Genomic DNA, 17,104 nt, shown 5'->3' with positions numbered 1-17,104 from the left:
GAACTCCTAAAACCAACAACAACAAAAAAACCTGATTCAAAATGACTTGAATAGGTATTTCTCCAAAGAAGAGATAAAATATGCTCACAAAAAGGGGTTCAACATCACCAGTTATTAGGGAAGTGCAAACCAAATCCACAGTGAGACACAACTTCATACCCATTAGGATGGTTACCATCAAGAAAACAGAAAAATGTGTGTTTGCAAGGATGTGGAGAAATTGGAACCCTTGTGCGTTATTGGTGGGAATGTAAAAATGTTTAGTCATTATGGAAACCGGTATGGTGGTTCCTCAAATAATTTAAAATAGGATTACCATATGATCCGATAGTTCCACTTCTGGGTATGTACTTTATATAAAAGAACCGAAAGCAGGGTCTCAGGTATTTGTACACCACTTTTCATAGCAAGATTATTCACAACAACTAAACTGTGGAAGCAGCTCAAGTGTCCATCAATGGATGAACGGATAAGACTTAAATGTTTAGTGGTAAAAGGGGAAGACATTCTGCAATATGCTACATATGGATGAACTTTGAGGACATTATGCTAAATCAAATTAGCCAGTTACTGAAAGACATATACTGCACGATTCCACTTATTGGAGGAACATAAGAGTAGTCAAATAATAAAGACAAAAAGTATACTATACTTTTGTTCTTTTGGCAGGGGGTAAGGGAGAGTTACTGTTTAATGGGTATAGAGTTTGCGTTTCACAAGATCAACACAGGGGATGGATGGTGGTGATCATCGCACAATGTTACCGTACTTGACACCGCTTAACTGTGCACTTAAAATCATCAAGATGGTAATGGAAGAAACACCAAAAAAGAAAAGAAAAAAAAAGTTTTGCTGCCTCTTTGGTCTGGGCCCAAAAAGAACCGAGCAGGTTTCACGAGGTTGCGGTGCGGCCAAGGAGAGGGACAGAGCACTCGGTGAGGCCCCCACCCCTTTCCCCCTCAGGCCTCGCAGGTCCCGAGCACGGCCTAAGGTCATCTCCTCCTGTTCGCAAGCTCCCAATGGCCCCGCAGCGGAGCAAGGCAGAAGTCCGAGGGGCAGGCTAGAGGCAGCTCAGGTTCACGGCCAGCCCTGCGGCCCTCTAGCGGAGCGGAACGCTAGAGCCGGGCTCTCCCAGAAGCTGGCGGGAGACAGGGCCCCTCCCCTCCCAGCCCCATTTGCTCTCCCCCCACCCCCTCGCCCCCGCGCGCCCTCGCGTCCTCCGGCGCCGCGGCCAATCCGAGCCCGGCTCCCGCCTCCTACAGCAGCGCGGTCAGGTGGCAGCAAGGCGGCTGCGCGCAGAATCCGAGCTTTGTGCCCCGCGGCAGGTAAGGCTCCCGTCCAGGAGTGGGGGTCGCGGGCAGCTTTGATAATGCCTTCGGGTTAGGAGCTTGGAGAGCGCCGCCCCTGGAGGCCGGCGCCGGCCCTGCGGTCTCGGTCCCAAGCCCCAAACCTCAGGCGCAGCCTCAGCGCCTCCTAATCTCGCTCCGCTGGGCCCAGAGGGAAGCTAGCAGTCCGGAGGCTTGGTGATCGCGACGAGCTCCCTCGGGAAGGGGCTTCCTCCAAAATGCAAGAGTGTTTAAAAAATCTGTATTTTATCTAAGAAGAGTTTATGGTTTCGGTTTTTACGTAGACTGGTGCTGCGTACATGTACGGTGTAGCCTAGGGGACTGAGGCTGAGCCAGTGGTTCTGTCGAGGCAGCTCCAACGTGGGGGAGACAGCTCGGCCCACAGGAGATGTGCGGGGCCGGGTTCTGCTCCTCGGGTACGAATCCTGCGCAAGCCCCGTAGCTTCTCGCCACACTTTCCTCTTGGGAAACTGGGAAGTATCAGGTATTTCACAGACCCCTGTGAGGGTTACGTGAATTAAGTGCGCTCTAAAAAACTAAGGCTGAGCTCTCAGCAGCAACAGGGTTAAATATATACACAGATATTTCGAAGTACTGATACCCTGAATTGTTTGACAAATAAATTAACGTAGTTTACGACAACATCACGTAGAATAGTAACACATAAATATAAAAAATAAATGACTAAGATACTGGGGACAGAGACGATGTAAGAACAAAATAAGTCTGGGTGAAAAAGAAAGTATGTCAGTGCTGTCCAATAGAACTTTCTGCGGTAATGGAAGTGGCCTATATTTAACATTTACATAGCTGTACGTGTCAAGTGGCTACCTTATAGCACAGGCAGGTCTATATTGTTTTGCGGGCTGAGTATCCTAGGACGGTTAACTTCAGTTACACAGTTCTAGTCATTTGGTAGTAAAGCATGCTAGAGACTTCTTCCCACCTTCCCTCTGGCAACCACCGCTTCGTTTTGTGTATGTAAGGACTTTTTTAAATGTTAAAAACAAAAAGTTAACTCCTACACGTTTTGCCTGTGTGGAAGCTTTGTGTTCCTTTGCCCACCCCCACTCCTCAGTTGTGCTGTGGTCAGCTCTTCAGTAGTTCATGGTTTCCTCCTACAGAAAGAACTAGTCTTTCAGTAAGAGGGAGTCAAGGTTCAGATCTTTCTGGGGGATCAGTGCCTAACAACATGTATGGGCCCAGAATGTCCTGATCTCAACCCGATTTTGAAACTGAGTTGCACATTGCTTGCAATTTGAATTAATAAGTCACTTAAAAAAAAAAAAAAAAAAAACATGGATGTATCCTTACAAGTTTCAATACAGTAGACGTTTATTCCTTAAAAGTATTTTGACTTCTGCTATCTCCTTTCTCTCTTATTATATCAAGACCACTTTAAAGAAAAGGTAGAAAGTTTTGAAATGGTGATGAGGAATAGGAGGAACATTGAGCAGGAGGGGCAAGAAGGTGGGATGGGGAAGAGAGTGGCTTAGGTTTAGAGGGAGTGTTCAAGAAAGCTTCCCTGGTTCTGATAACCCAAGCCTTGTCCCAGTTTACTTGTGTACAGTTCTGCCCATGAGAGAACCAGGAGAGAAGCTAATAACCTCCAGTTAACCAAGACAAACACTGAGGAAGCTAAGGCCAGAGGAGAAGAAAAAATAGAAGTGAAATGGGTTAGAATTATAGCATGTCAGCACTGAAAGAGAGCGTAGAGATCATCTAAGTTTGTGTAAAGTTCATCTGCCCCCATTCCTTTCTTGTGGTGCAGAAACCAAGGCAGTAAGAGGCCATGTACGTTGGCCTTGGTCAGAGTGGTAGTGGGTGCCCATGCCAGGTGTAGAATTCTGGGCTCTTGAGTCACAGGCAGGCTCTTATCCCCCAGAGGGATAACTTGTCTGTGTGTACCTCAGTGCCTCATATTTTGGGGTCAAAGCTCAAACTCCACCTCTGTTAAGTTAGTAGACCTGCCACAGTAGGGGAAAGGAGAAACCTACTTTAAATTGGTTTAAGAAGGTCTTTTATGCAAAAGTGTTGCCTTTTTTCTTTATCTTTCTAGTGAACCACTGCAGCCTGAACTATCATTTGTTATTATGTGGTAATTCAGGAACTAACTCAAGATTCTTCTGTTTTGTAATTTTTCTTAAAGTGCCTGCTCCTAGACAGGCATACCATATATTTCTCGATGAGAAAACCTATTAATTCACATTAATTTAATTTATACGTTTGATACAATTATAGGCACAATCCCAGTGAAATTGTTTTTTGTTTTTTTGTTTTTTTAACTTGACAAAGATATTCTAAAATTAATCTGGAAGTCCAAACAGGCAAGACTAGATAGGAATACTCTACAAGTTAATGAGAGAACTTAAACTGCCAGATAGCAAAACATTGTTAAGCCACAGTTATGTAAACAATATATTATAGGCATGGGAATAAAGGTCAGTGACACAGTAGAGGAAGTGAAAAAAAGAATAACTGTGTTTATAAAAAGTTATGTATGAATCATTGGGGGAAAGGATGAAATATTCAATTAATGATTTGGGAACAACTCAACTATTTGGGGGAAAAGTATAGTTAGAGTCTTATGCCATCACCACAATACTATTTAGATTGATTAAAATATAAAAGTATAAAAGAATTAAAAATCAAGGAAATAAGAATGTGTCTATAAGTATTTCTAAACATAATACTAAAAGTCAAAAACTTAAGTTTTTTTGGCCCAACTTAAGTTGGACCATTTAAATATTAAACCCTTGAAATAAACTAGCAAACAAACCTAAATCTTCTTGTTATAGGATTAGGTCTTAGATATTTAAGAATATATTAAAATATAGAATAAAATTCTCCCTGGCTTCTTTTCAAACCTTAACTAGTCTTGGCAAGACAGTGGGGAGGAAGAGAGAGCTGTGTGATGAGCAGGGAAGATGTGGAAAGGCAGAGCCAGATCTCACCTGTCCAGGGTTCTGCCTCCTGATAGTGCCATCTTAAGGGGAGTTGAAAGCTGGATGGAAAAGAGCATGGGAAGGATCCCTCAGTTGAATGTGCTTTATACATGACAGTGCTATTCATCCTAGGTGGTAGATTGCTAATGCCTAATGCAGTAGATTTCTAAGTGGGATTGTTTCACACATGTGCATTTCTCCAAATCATTTTTTTTTGTTTGTTTGTTTTCTTTTGTTTTGCTTTCCCAGATTCTTTGGGGAAGCAGTCAAGTTTATTAACAATGTTTTGTAGACATTTTTTATAGGAAAACTTTCCTGGAAGTTCTCATGTGAGAAGCAAGTAGTAGCAATGTTTCTATGAAGACAAAGGACTTAGGGCAGTTTAATTTCTCTTGAATATGATTTGGGGATTGGAGACAAATTGGAAGCAGTGGAATGGCTATGTCAGAGGTTGCCTGAATTTAGATTTGTAATAGACATTGCTAAGCTGCCCACTATAGAGATGATACCCATCTGTAGTCCCCCTGATATTGTCAGAGAGTCTATTCCCCACACTTTGACCACTGCACTGTGGCAAACATTTTGATCTCTGACAGTCTGATAGAGCATCAGAAATAATTGTGAAATAATAATTTGCATTCTGTGATCATGACTGACTGAGGTTGAGCATTGTTCCACCTATTTTAAGAGTTATCTGAATTTCCTTTTGTGGAAATCAGAACATTTTAGAGCTGGAACAGACCTTAGAGATGAAGTCCAGCCACACAGCCTACGATGAATCTGTTTGGACCTGGCTGCTTGGCTAGCCCATGACTGAAGCAGGGCAAACACTCATTCTCCTGTTTGTCATAATAGCTGTCTGACAGGATCTGTAAAGTTCTCCGGAGCACTCTGGAATTTGGCTCTAGAACCAGAAAGTCTGAAAATTACAGTGCAGTGCTACAGTGCCTTGACTGTGAAAGACCAAATGCTTTTACCCACCCTGCACTTCGGGTATCTCATCTGTAAAATGGAGTTAGTGTTGGCCTTTTTGTCAAGGGTTTTATGGGTTAGTGTTAATATAAAGTAGTTGACACAAGTAAGCTCACAACTGTTATTATCCTCATATGTTTGCATTTTGTTATCTGACTTTTCCACTGACATGTAAGCTCTAAGCAGGCTTAAACTAAAGTTGTTTAGAACATAAGTAAAGCACAATAGAGTTTAGGATAGGGCATCTATGCAGGGGAGGGCAACCAAGTGTGTTCTCTGGGGAGTCCCTGTGGTCAAGACTGTTGCTTAACACACATCCTTGCCTTAGTTTTGGCTTTTTTCCCTGACTTTGCTATCAGTGTGTTAGTCATACCTCTGAGATATTTTATGCACAAGATATTACACCTATACTGACTCCCTGGGATCTGAGAAGAAAGCTTACCCACTTTGTCACTTCCTGCTTTTTAGGGTTTGTCTTCTAGCAGTTCCCTTTTTCATATTTTTTCAGGAAGCATGAAACCTCCAGATTATTAAAGGAAAGATTGCATGTGTGCTGGCTAGGTTGGGTCATGAGACCCGATCTCAAAACAGGAGGAATGAGAAGAGAGAAGGGAGGGGAATTACTGAAAATGGGTTATTTTCAACACACAGCCTAGGTGACCTCCCAGGTGTTCATAGGATTGTCAGGAGTCAAGTTTTTTTGTTTTTGTTTTTTAAATTTTTTTAATGTTTATTTTTGAGAGAGAACGTGCACGAGCTAGTGGGGGGAGGGCAGAGAGAGAGGGAGACATAGAATTGAAGCAGGCTCCAGGCTCCAAGCTGTCAGCACAGAGCCCGACGCGGGGCTTGAACTTCAACGGAGAGATCATGACCTGAGCAGAAGTCAGACACTTAACCAACTGAGCCACCCAGGCACCCCTGTTTTTGTTTTTTCAAATAATTGATGTTATTATTTCATTGTTCTTATTCATGGTTATCATCAGTGTGCTCAACTCTTTCTATATCTTGAAAGAGGACAAGATCAAATTCAGGGATGGGTCCAAGGATTGAGGCTACCATGGCCTTTTCTTCCCAGAGGACTTGGAGAGCCCTCCTTCTCCTCCAGCTCTGAGCAGTCATCTGCATTGGCTTCCTGGACATCCCACGCAGGTAGAGGGGCTAGAGAGGCTTTAGCTCTTTGTCATTTCTGGTTACCCAGTCACCCTGCCATTGCCTGCCCAAGTCTTAGTTGAAATAAAGTGGCAATTCTAACAGCTCTGAAAAACAAATGAAAAAGTTAAGTTTTATAGGCCTCTCTGTTCTAGTGTTTCTCCAAGTGTGGCATGATCTCTTGGATGACTGTTGAAAATACCCGATTTTTAGTGTCCCTTCCCCTGTAGACTTCCTGAGTCAGACACTGGGGGTAGAACCCAGAAATACGCATTTTCAACAAGCAGTCCTTGGAGTACATTAAAGTTTGGAGCCACTATTATTCTGTACTAGTTTTTTATTTCTTTTCCTTCTCTCTCCTGTTTCTCCTTCCCTTCCCTTTTTCTTTCCCCATTTCTTCCGACTCCTGATGACTTGTTTGTTCCTTCCTTCCTCCTCCTTAATGCTGCAGGTTCAGATTAGCCTATCAAACTGTTCGTAATAAATTTAATCCTTTAGAAAGTCAGCTGGGAGGAAAAAAAAAAAGAAGTGTGTATTTCCTGCTGCCCTGCTTGTCTCCATAAAAGAAAGGCAGACCGGAAGCTATCCTCTCCAAGCACTAGCCTTGGGACAAGCATTATTCTTTTAAGTACACATGGCATTGTGTTTATCGTCCCTCATCTAGTATAGGAGGTGTGCCTGGGGGTTGGAAGTGTCCTTCTTCAGAGAAACATCACGGGCATGACATCCCAGGGGAATCCACCACCAGCAGCCTCAGAATCAGACACTGGCCTGGGTCCCCTTACTGGAGGGCTCAAGGTGGTGGAGGCATTTGGGGAAGATAGGGCCAGTGGACAGTAAGTAGTGTGGGAGAGAGTGGGGTGGCAGCGGGGAGTGTCTGCCTGGAGTGTGGGGCAGGTGTCATGTGAGTCCTGACCTCTGCTTTTGTCTTCACAGCCACTGAAGGAAGGGACCAAGATGAATGCAGAGGTAAGTTCTTTAAAAGGACCAGTTTAAGGAATGCTTTTCTTGCAGTATTCCTCATTTCTCTTTCACAGAGTGTCTTGTCTCCCTAGAGAGCTTTCAGAAACATCTGCACAAACTTGAAAACATTTCTCCTCCAACCTGCCCACGTGCACATGGTTCTGGGTGATATAGGAGGAATTAGGCTCCTCTGAGTTCTTATCTGTGTCTGTCCAGCCTCAGTTAGATTAGAATTTATCTATTGCAGTTAATCCTGAAACAACAGTCAAGAGCTAGGCGTGGAGTGGACAGCGGGGTGGCATTGGGGTGCTGGGCCTAGAGCCCTGCTTTGTGTTATTCTGGGGACACTTACTCTCTGCATTGTCTCCTGGGGGTTCTCCATTCCACTGTCCCTGTTCTTTGATCTGGTGAGATGTCTAGTCACTTGGCTGTTTTGTTCTTTTTCCTGACTAACCAGCTTCTTCCTGTCTTTACTCCTTTCCAAGCCACTGAATTGTGGGCTCCATCTCTTCAACCACTCTTGGTCTGATGTCCCTAACTTTTCTTTTCCTCTTGTCCTGTTGATCCACCAATCCAAACCCAGGACAGTGGTCTGAGGTGAGTGGTATAGCTTCATGCTGTTTACAGCTTGCAGCTATCTCTAAACCCTCAAGTGGGTACTCAGCACTGCCAGCCTGGCCCCCATGTAGCTGCAGGAGGCCCCCTTTCCCATTGCCCTGGATGGCCAGGTCCAGTCTTCTCACCCCTCCCTGCTCTCTCCTTACTGTTAGCATCTGGACCACCTTTTACCTTACAGAGAAAAATTAGAACCATCAGACATCATCTCTCTCAATTCCTACCTTCCCATTTGTCTTACTGCTCTTCTCACAGTGGAAGGGATGTCTGTCAGTGAGAGAGTTCCAGGCTGTGAGCATAGGGAAACCCAACTTCACGTGTTTTTTTATCTTGGAAGTCCAAATGGAGGGCAGGCTTCAGGGCTGGTTGATCTGGTGACTCGGCAATCTTGAGGATCCAGGATCATTTCACCGCTCTGCTTTTTATCCAAGTGTTAGCTTTATCCTAGAGATGGTTCCCCTTATGGTTATGGGATGGCTGCCAGTTACCCGTTGGGGCTACATGCTTCCTCATTCACTTTGAGCAGGAGAAAGAGATAACTTCCTGTGGCTCTCCCAGAAAAGTAGGAACTTCTTCTTTTTTTTTTTTTTTTTTGAAGTCCTACCAAATGCCTCCTTAGGTTTTATTAAGAATTATGTCACATGCCCACTCCTTGAGTAATTATTGGGTTAGAGGAACCAAGATTTTGCCAATTGGCTTAGACTAGTCAGGCCTGCCCTCAAGCAGTTCCCCACCCCATACTTTGGCTGGATATAGAAAGAAAAAAGGAAACCTATAGCATCCAGTCCGAGACATTTCTAGTGTCCCATGAGACTCCTGTCCATACTCTGAATTGCAAATTCTGCTGCCTCTTCAGACCTCTTATGGTTTCCCTAGTTATCTCCCTTACCACCTGCATTATTAATCTCATTTCTACTAATTCGTTCTCTTTAATATTTCAAAATGCCTTAGTTTTTACTTTCTTCAGAATAAAATAACACATGACATCTTGTCAAACTACTGTAATCTTACTGTTCTCAATCTCTTTCAAAGGGAGGCTTGAAAGAGATGTCCATGGGTAATTTCCCCATTTTATTCCTCTCTCCCAAGTCATTCTCAACCTGCTGCAGTCGGGCTTCTTTCTTACCATTATACAGAAATTCATCGTAAATAATAATTTTTAAAAATTATTTTTGTAGTAACGTCAATACAAACACCTAGTACAAAACTCAAAAGCTACAAAATGATAAAAGTCAAAACTAAGTCTCCCTACTGCCTGATCCCCTGGCCTTCCTCACTTCAGGGCTGACTTCTCTTAACCACTTTCTGGTGCCTCTGACCCCTTATTGTGAAACCCCCTGTGACTCACTTAAATTCTTATGGTTTTAGGAGTCCTGAAGAAAAAGTAGGAACTTTGCATTAATATTAAGCCTAAAATGCCTGGCCCAGCAACAGTGGCTTTTTCCTGTCAACCTTTGAAAACGTTCCTAGACCTTGGATTCCCTTTAACTATCTTCACTTCTCTTCTGCCTTAAACACTCATGGTTCAGTGTCTGTGACCACTTCCTCACTTCCTTTTATGTCAGTCTCATTGCAGTCTGACATGGTTCTCACTGTCCCACCACAACTTTACAGCTGAAAGTCACCAGTAGCTCATATTGCCAAATTTTGTGGAAACTTTCTTCTTGAGGCATTTGACACTATCGGCCATGTTCTTGCAATGTTCCCATGATATCTCAGGATTTCTTCCCATCTCTCTGCTCACTTCTCATACTTTTTCTTGGGCTTCTCTTCTGCCTGCTTCTTAAAACTTTGCATTTCCCAGGACACTTCTCACCCTACCATTGTCCTGGGCTGCTCATCCAGTCCCACAGATTTTATTGATCAGATTTAAGAATGCCCCCGATGGATCTTTTCAACCAGATCCTACTCCTCAACGTCAAATCCATCTATCTGGAAGCCTGGATTGCTCATCTTCATTGAGAGGTGCCACAGGCACTCCCAGCTCAGTATCACCCAAGCTGGACCTGCTGTTTTTCACCTGACCCACGTAAGCTTCTCTTAATGGGGCCCTGTACGGAAGGGCACTAGTGCTGTCCATTTCCACGGCCTAGAAGCCTGACATCCTCCTAACTCCTTTCCCACACTCCAACCCGTAAATCCTGCTCTTTTCTTTATTTTGATCTAAAATTTATGAAACAGTACATTGTACCAGACTCTACATTTGGCTTTATGCCTATAATGGTAAAAAATACAGATGTGGTACTTGTACTCATGGAATTTGCTGAGAAGTGAGACCATAATATCTTTCACATCTGCCCTTTTCTTGCTTGACTTTCTGCCTCCTTATCGCTTCCTCACTTCTGTACTTATTCTCCTTTCCATTTTTTTAAATGTTTACTTATTTTTGAAAGAGAGTGAGCACATGCACACAGGTGGGGGAGGGTCAGAGAGAAGGGGACAGATGATCCGGAGTGGGCTCTATGTTAACAGCAGAGAGCTCAAGGCGGGGCTCAAACTCACGAACCCTGAGGTCATGACCTGAGCTGAGGTTGGACACTTGACTGACTGAGCCACCCAGGTGCCCCACTGTCCCCTCCTTTTCTTACCCTCTTCTAGGTCTTTTGAGGGGCAGAGGAGGAGACCTTAGGCATAGAACAGACTTCTCAGCCTCTGTTCGTGACATGTTGTCTTTGTCGGTCTGTGCAAGGCTCCTCTCTTGTATGTATGTTCTCATTCCTTTTGGTCTTCATCCCCATTCTCACCCTCAAAGACAGCTGTTCTAATGTATTAAATGATTGTCTTCTTGTTTTCATGTATTTAGGAAACTATATGTCACTGTCTTTGTATAAATACCCTTCACATTTACATTTGGTGAGATTAGCTTTTTAATTTTTTTTGGTGTACAGTTCTGTGAATTACCACAATCAAGATTTAGACCCTTACTCCAAAATATTCCTTTCTGTTGTTGCTCCTTTGTTTGTCACAGCCTTCCCACCCCTAACCCCTGGCAACCACTGTGTAATATACTTTTAATTTTAGTAATTGTATTATGTTACAGTTTATATCTAGTTCTCTTTCTTTTTTTCCTACTCAGCACTACATTTTCAAGATAAAACATACAGTTAATCTGTTGCACAGTATCCCATGATGTGCATCTGTTTAATCCTAACAAGACACCTAGGAGCAAGATGCTATTATTGTCTCAGTTTTGTAGATGAGGAAAATGAGGGTTAAGTAAATTGCTCAAGTCACAGGGTATTGGGGGCAGAATGGTGATGCAAGCCCCGATGTCTCTGACTCCATGAATGTCTTTCTTCTTGTGTATATTCAGCTAATCCTGTCCATCCAGTTCAAATGTTGTTACTGTTGCATGAAAAGTTTCTCAGGGCTTTCTCTCTAGAAGTGGTATCTCCCTCTCCTTGATTCTCATTGCTCTTTACTTTTTGGTTACTTTCCATTCTCTGACCTCAAATATGGCTGTCTGTGTATCTTGTTCATCTTAGTATACCCACAGCATCTGGCATGATGCCTCATACTTAGTTTGTCCTCACCAAGTGTCAGTCATCATTTAGTCAAATGATCAGATGGTTCAGAAACTGTTCAGTAATCCTGTAATGCAATCCAGAACTTGGGTGGGTTAGAGAAAATGTGGAGGAAGGAAATCATATGACAGAAAATTTCGAGGAAAATTTGCTGTGATTCAGAGTCTGGCTGGAGTAGAAGGGCGGAGAAAGATTGTCAGCCTCAGCGAGCCCTTGGATCTCAGAGGAACTTTGCTGAGTACAGGAATGACTCCCAGGATTTTGAGCATTTCAAGCTGGGTGCCTGATAGGATTTGTAGAGCCATTGGCATTTGCCCAGAATTTCAGAGCATAGCCAGTAAGGTAGCGTGGATGGCTGGCATCTAGCACAGAGCGGGATGATCCAGGTCAGAATGAGATGGCCAGGTGGAAATTGGAAATGCCCAATTGGCATTTCTTCTTATGATTGGAACTTGGAGGAAAGAATGGCTCACAGCTCAGGATGTTGGAGTCTTCAGCATAAAAGTGGTCATGGTGAAGGGACTCCCCCCTCCCCCAACCTCTGGGAATATGGGGAAGAGAGGAAAACAGAGGGACAAGTATTGAGTGCTGGGAATTATGCACTTCCAGGGGGCAGGGTGAAGAAGGAAAGTGAAGTATGAAAAGAAAACCTCAGTATGAGGTGAGAAAAACCAAGAAAGGAGGGAAGGTCCATTTGAATTTTAAATAGGTCTGAGGTCTAGGGGAATTCAGTAGAGAAAAAGCCCTTGAATTTAGCAACGAGAAGGTCTCAGATCTGTGATGAAGCAGAGGAGCATTGAAAACCAGATTACGACTGGGCCAGAAAGTATGGGTGGAAACAGCAGTTGTGAGGAGTCAGATGATTGGGGACATTGGACAGGACACCGTCAGGGGCAGAAAGTCCCCAACATGGGACAGCAGAAGATTCTGGGCCTTATAGAGGGAACTCCAGGAAGGGAGATGGGAGTAAGCCAAAGAGTCCATAAGCTGTCAAGTTCTTATCTACTTGGAGCATCCCTTAGATATTTGTATGTATTTTAAGTGTTTTTATTTTAGGTAACTAATATATTCAGTTGATTCAAAATTTTAAAGGCTTTAGAAAAAAATTCTCTTCCCTCCCAGCTATTCTGTTTCTCATGCTCCCACGTAACTTTGTGTTCCTGGAATCTTTCTTTCAGAGAGATTCTAAACATATACAACAAATATTTTTTTTCTCTCCGTATGGCTCCTTCTTTTTTGTACAAACTATAGCACACAACTTAACACTGATCTGTTTTTTGCTATTCTCACCTAGCAATCTATCTTGGAGATCAGTCCCTTTAAATACAAAAAGAACTTCCTTGTTCTTTTCTATAGCAGTGTAATATTTCATTAAGTTTTTTTTAATGTTTATTTATTTTTGAGAGCAAGAGAGACAGAGCATGAGTGGGAGAGGGGCAGAGAGACAGGAAGACACAGAATCCGAAGCAGGTTTCAGGCTCTGAGCTGTCAGCAAAGGCCCGATGTGGGGCTCGAACTCATGGACTGCGAAGTCATGACCTGAGCCAAAGTTGGCTGCTTAACCAACTGAGTCACCCAGATGCCCCTGTAATATTCCATTTTAAGAGCATACCAAATGTACATAACCAGCCTGCTATTATAATATATAATATAACATATAATACAGTCCACATGTTATTTTCGATCTTTTGCTGTTACAAATAAGGCTGCAATAAACTTAAATCATCTCATTGTGTATCTCTATAGGATGCATTTTTAGAAATGGATTTATTGGAGCACAGAGAATTTGCATAAGTATTTCCAAATTGCTCTCCACAAATTTGCCCATTTTTCTCTCCCACTTGCAGTGTATGACTATACCTCTTTTTCCACACCCACCAATGTGCTGTCAAACTTTTTGATCCTTGTGAACAGTGGATGAAAAACATTAGATTGTTGTCCCTGATTATTTGGAATCTCCTTCCCCCCCTCCCAGAGTGGTAGTTCAGCACGTGTCCCCATGTCTCACCTCTCAAGGTTCCTGTAAAATTATTTTACATTTTCTCTTACCTTTTTCATCTCAAAACAAGTTTTTTCTAAGTTAGCAGAGCGTGTTTTCTTAATCCTGACTTCCTTCAAATGCTGTGATCAGATCTGGAGCTCCAGACCCCAGCTTCTCTGACTCCAAAAGAGGGAGCAAGTTCATTCCATGACTGTGATTTGGCTCTGAATTTTTGAGTCACTTTGCTGTCCTGTATGTGTGTCCTTTTTCTGCTGTCTTGAATCTGCTCCTTTTCCTCTACTGTAGTGGCATTTACCCAAAGGTTCAAGATAAAGTAAAGCAAACAACCGAAAATGGAATTTTAGATATCCTGGTTGCTAGAAATCCATTGCCCACCCTTACTGGCTCCTTTCTGTTACCTTCAACCTCCTCAACCTGTGTGCATCTTCTCTTTCTGCTCCTTTCTATTGCCCTTTCCTCTGCCTTCTGCTAGTTCCCACCCTCTAATTTCTTATATTACAACTTTATGCTAAGAACACTTAGAATGATTTATTTTTTTTAAGATCTGTTCCTAACTGATACCTTGTGGAGTTTAATCAAAAGTAGAAGTACATTGAGGCACTCGCTCTGTGTCTCTTTCTCTCAAAAATAAATAAAAACATTAAGAAATAAGAAAAAATTAGAAGTACATTGTGTAAAAATGGTAGTATAAAGTTTGGGAGAGAGGAGATGGAAGTATAATATTGTAAGAGTCTTATATGTGAAATGGTATATTGTTTTCAGGTAGCTGTGGTAAGTAAAATATGTATAATATAAAAGCCTTTAAATAACCACTAAAGAGAAGTTGCAGCTATAGCCAATAAATGAGGTAAAATGGAATCATAAGAAATACTGTATTAATCTAAAAGAAGGCAGAAAAAGAGGGACAGAATAGATTGGACAAATAGAAGACAAACAATAAAGTGTTGGTTTAAACCTAACCATCTCAATGATTATAATGTAAATTGTCTAAACACTTCACTGAAAGGCAGAAACTGTTAGATTGAACAAGACCTGACTATATGCTGCTTAAAGAAACTCACTTTAGATATAAAAACACACAAAGGTTAAAGATAAAAGATTGGGGGAAAAAAGTACTATGCTAACACTAATCCGTGGAAACCAGAAGTGGATTGTTAGTATCAGACAAAATAAATTTAAGGGCAGAAGTATTAACTGGAAAAAAATGGTCACTTCAGAATGATGAAGGAGTCCATTAATCAAAAAGACATAACCAACCTAAACATTTATATATCTAATAACAGAAGGTATTATGGAAAGGTCCACCCAACAACTGTAGAATATACATTCTTTTCAAATGTGCCTAAAACATTTACCAGGATAGGCCGTATTCTGGATCATAAAGCGTGTTTCAAAATTTTTTTGATGATTCAGATCATTTAAATAATTTTTTTCTTTTTTCTTCCTTTCTTTCTTTCTTTCTTTCTTTCTTTCTTTCTTTCTTTCTTTCTTTCTTTCTTTCTCACTTAAAGGATGTTTTGTGACTGCAATGCAACCGAATGAGAGATCAATAATAGAAAAATATCTGGAAAATCTGTAAACATTTGTAATCCAAATAACACATTTCCAAATAATCCATGGGCAAAGAATTAATCAAAAAGGAGATTAGACAATAAACTGAATAAAAATGAAAGTGTGGCGTTTTACAATTTGTGGGATGCAGCTAAAACATTGTCATCCCAGAGAAATTTATAGGACTAAATGCTTATTTTTGGGGGGGAAAAAAAAAGAAAAAAAGGGTTTCAAATCAGGGACCTAAACTCTTATCCTCAAACTAAAAAGAAGAGAGCATGTTAAATTCAAAATAAGCAGAAAATTTGAAGTAATAAAAATAACAACAGAAATCTATGTAATAGGAAACAAACAAACAAAAACAATTGGGAAAATCAGGGAAAGCAAAAACTTTTTGAGGTCATTAGAATTTATAAACCTTTAACTTGGCTTTGGAAAAAGAAAAGCCAGAAGTTAACAAATATCAGAAGTGAGATTCACCCTGTCTGTTTCCAAGCTGTCCACCTGCCAGGTGGTGCCTCCCTCCAGAGTTTTATCTCAGTTGCCACTGTGTTTCAAAAACCCCACACTGCGGAGACACCTGTGGCTCATGTCCACGTTGATCCTCTGGGGGAGGTTCTTGCCATGCTCTGGCCAACACTTGCTTGTTCCAGAAAATGTTAATGTGACCGTGCAGTGGCAACAGCTCAGAGTTTATGGTAAAATCACAACACACAGCCTGTACCAGGGTTTGCTGCCTTCAGCCTGTGTCTTTGTTCCTATACCAGTGAACAGGCAGTTCTATGACACCCACTGGGTCTTTTGCTCATGGAGAGGCTGTATCACCTCTACTGAATGCACTCCTAGCAGTGGAGCCACTTCTCCCTATGAAACCTAGGGGATCCTCAGACTGTGCTGCCTGCTCCCGAGGCTCTGCCCTGCTTCCTTATTGGAGCATGAGTTCCAAAATTTCAGCCTGAGCTCCACTGTTTGCAAATAATTGGCAGTATTGAAACCCTCTCTTTTTTCCCCATCAATGGTTTTGGGAAACAGTTTTCTTGTGTAGTCCCCTGCTCGTGTTTTCATTCTTTCTGTCTTTCTTTCTCTCTACCTACTTGCAGGGGGAGTACTTTTCTTGCATGATCCCAATGCAGTGCCTTATCTCCCCCTCTCTCTTTCTCTTCTCCGTGAAATAGCTCCATGAAAACAGCTCCTGCCCCTCCACGACAGCATGGCTCTTCTCTCCCCCAGTTCACCTCTCCACACCACATACCTGCCACATTCTTTCCCTCAAATTATGCAGAATGTTCTGTTAATCCTTAGATCCGTTTCCTAGGTGTTCCAGATGTTTCGATGTTGTTGTAGCTGTGTTTGAGGGACAAGACATGCCCAGTGTCTACTACTCTACTGTCTTCTGGAAAAAGTTTTTTTTTTTTTTTAAGTTCATTTTGAGAGAGAGCTGATAGGGAAGGGCAGTGAGAGAGGGGGAGAGAGAATCTCAAGCAGGCTCTGCACTGTTAGTACAGAGCCTGACATGGGGCTCGATCTCACAAACCATGAGATGATGACCTGAGCTGAGATCAAAAGTCAGATGCTTAACCAACTGAGCCACCCAGACACTCTTGGAAAAAGTCTTAATAATAATAATAATAATAATAATAATAATTAATAATTGAGCATGTTTTCCAAAATGAAGATTCATAATAAACTGAGTTTATCAAGTGTCTTAATCTAAAAGAAAAACAATGGGCAACTTTAATGTATGTATATTCCAACTATACCTATTAAATAAGTTGAATCGTTTTTAACTAAAAAATGTTTCTACTGAGAGAAATTCTGCTGGATTGAAGACACAGGTTGCTATGATGGGCACGCCTATGGAGAGGGACATTTGTCAGGGAACTGACGGTGGCTTCTAGGACTTAAGGGACTCTGTCCTACAACTGTAAGGAACTGAATTCTCTTGGCAATCATAGGAGCTTGGAAGAGAACCCTGAGCTGTTATGGATGAGAACATAACGTGGTCAACTCCTAACTGCAGCCTTGAGACTCTGAGCA

The 17,104-nt window shown here is 42.0% G+C and overlaps 1 protein-coding gene across 5 annotated transcripts in view; it reads left to right on the top strand.

The window, feature by feature from the left end:
• The first annotated feature begins 1,121 nt into the window (after positions 1-1,121).
• Positions 1,122-17,104, top strand: part of BLVRA (biliverdin reductase A) — a 49,943-nt gene continuing 33,960 nt past the window's right edge. The window contains exons 1-3 of one of the 5 annotated variants that reach the window (XM_053898561.1): positions 1,122-1,325; positions 5,147-5,284; positions 7,349-7,381. In XM_053898561.1, the coding sequence (XP_053754536.1) occupies positions 7,370-7,381 (12 nt within the window). In that variant the 5' untranslated portion in view covers positions 1,122-1,325; positions 5,147-5,284; positions 7,349-7,369. Of the gene's footprint in view, positions 1,326-1,665; positions 1,763-5,146; positions 5,285-6,275; positions 6,413-7,348; positions 7,382-17,104 lie in introns of those variants that run through there. The other 4 variants (XM_053898559.1, XM_019451061.2, XM_053898560.1 and 1 more) reach the window with 4 other exon arrangements.

This window comes from Panthera pardus, unplaced genomic scaffold, assembly GCF_024362965.1.
Source record: "Panthera pardus isolate Hobbes unplaced genomic scaffold, ASM2436296v1 HiC_scaffold_8, whole genome shotgun sequence".
NCBI lineage: Eukaryota > Metazoa > Chordata > Mammalia > Carnivora > Felidae > Panthera > Panthera pardus.
Note: the sequence above shows the minus strand (reverse complement) of the source record. Positions and strands in the feature narration are given on the sequence as shown.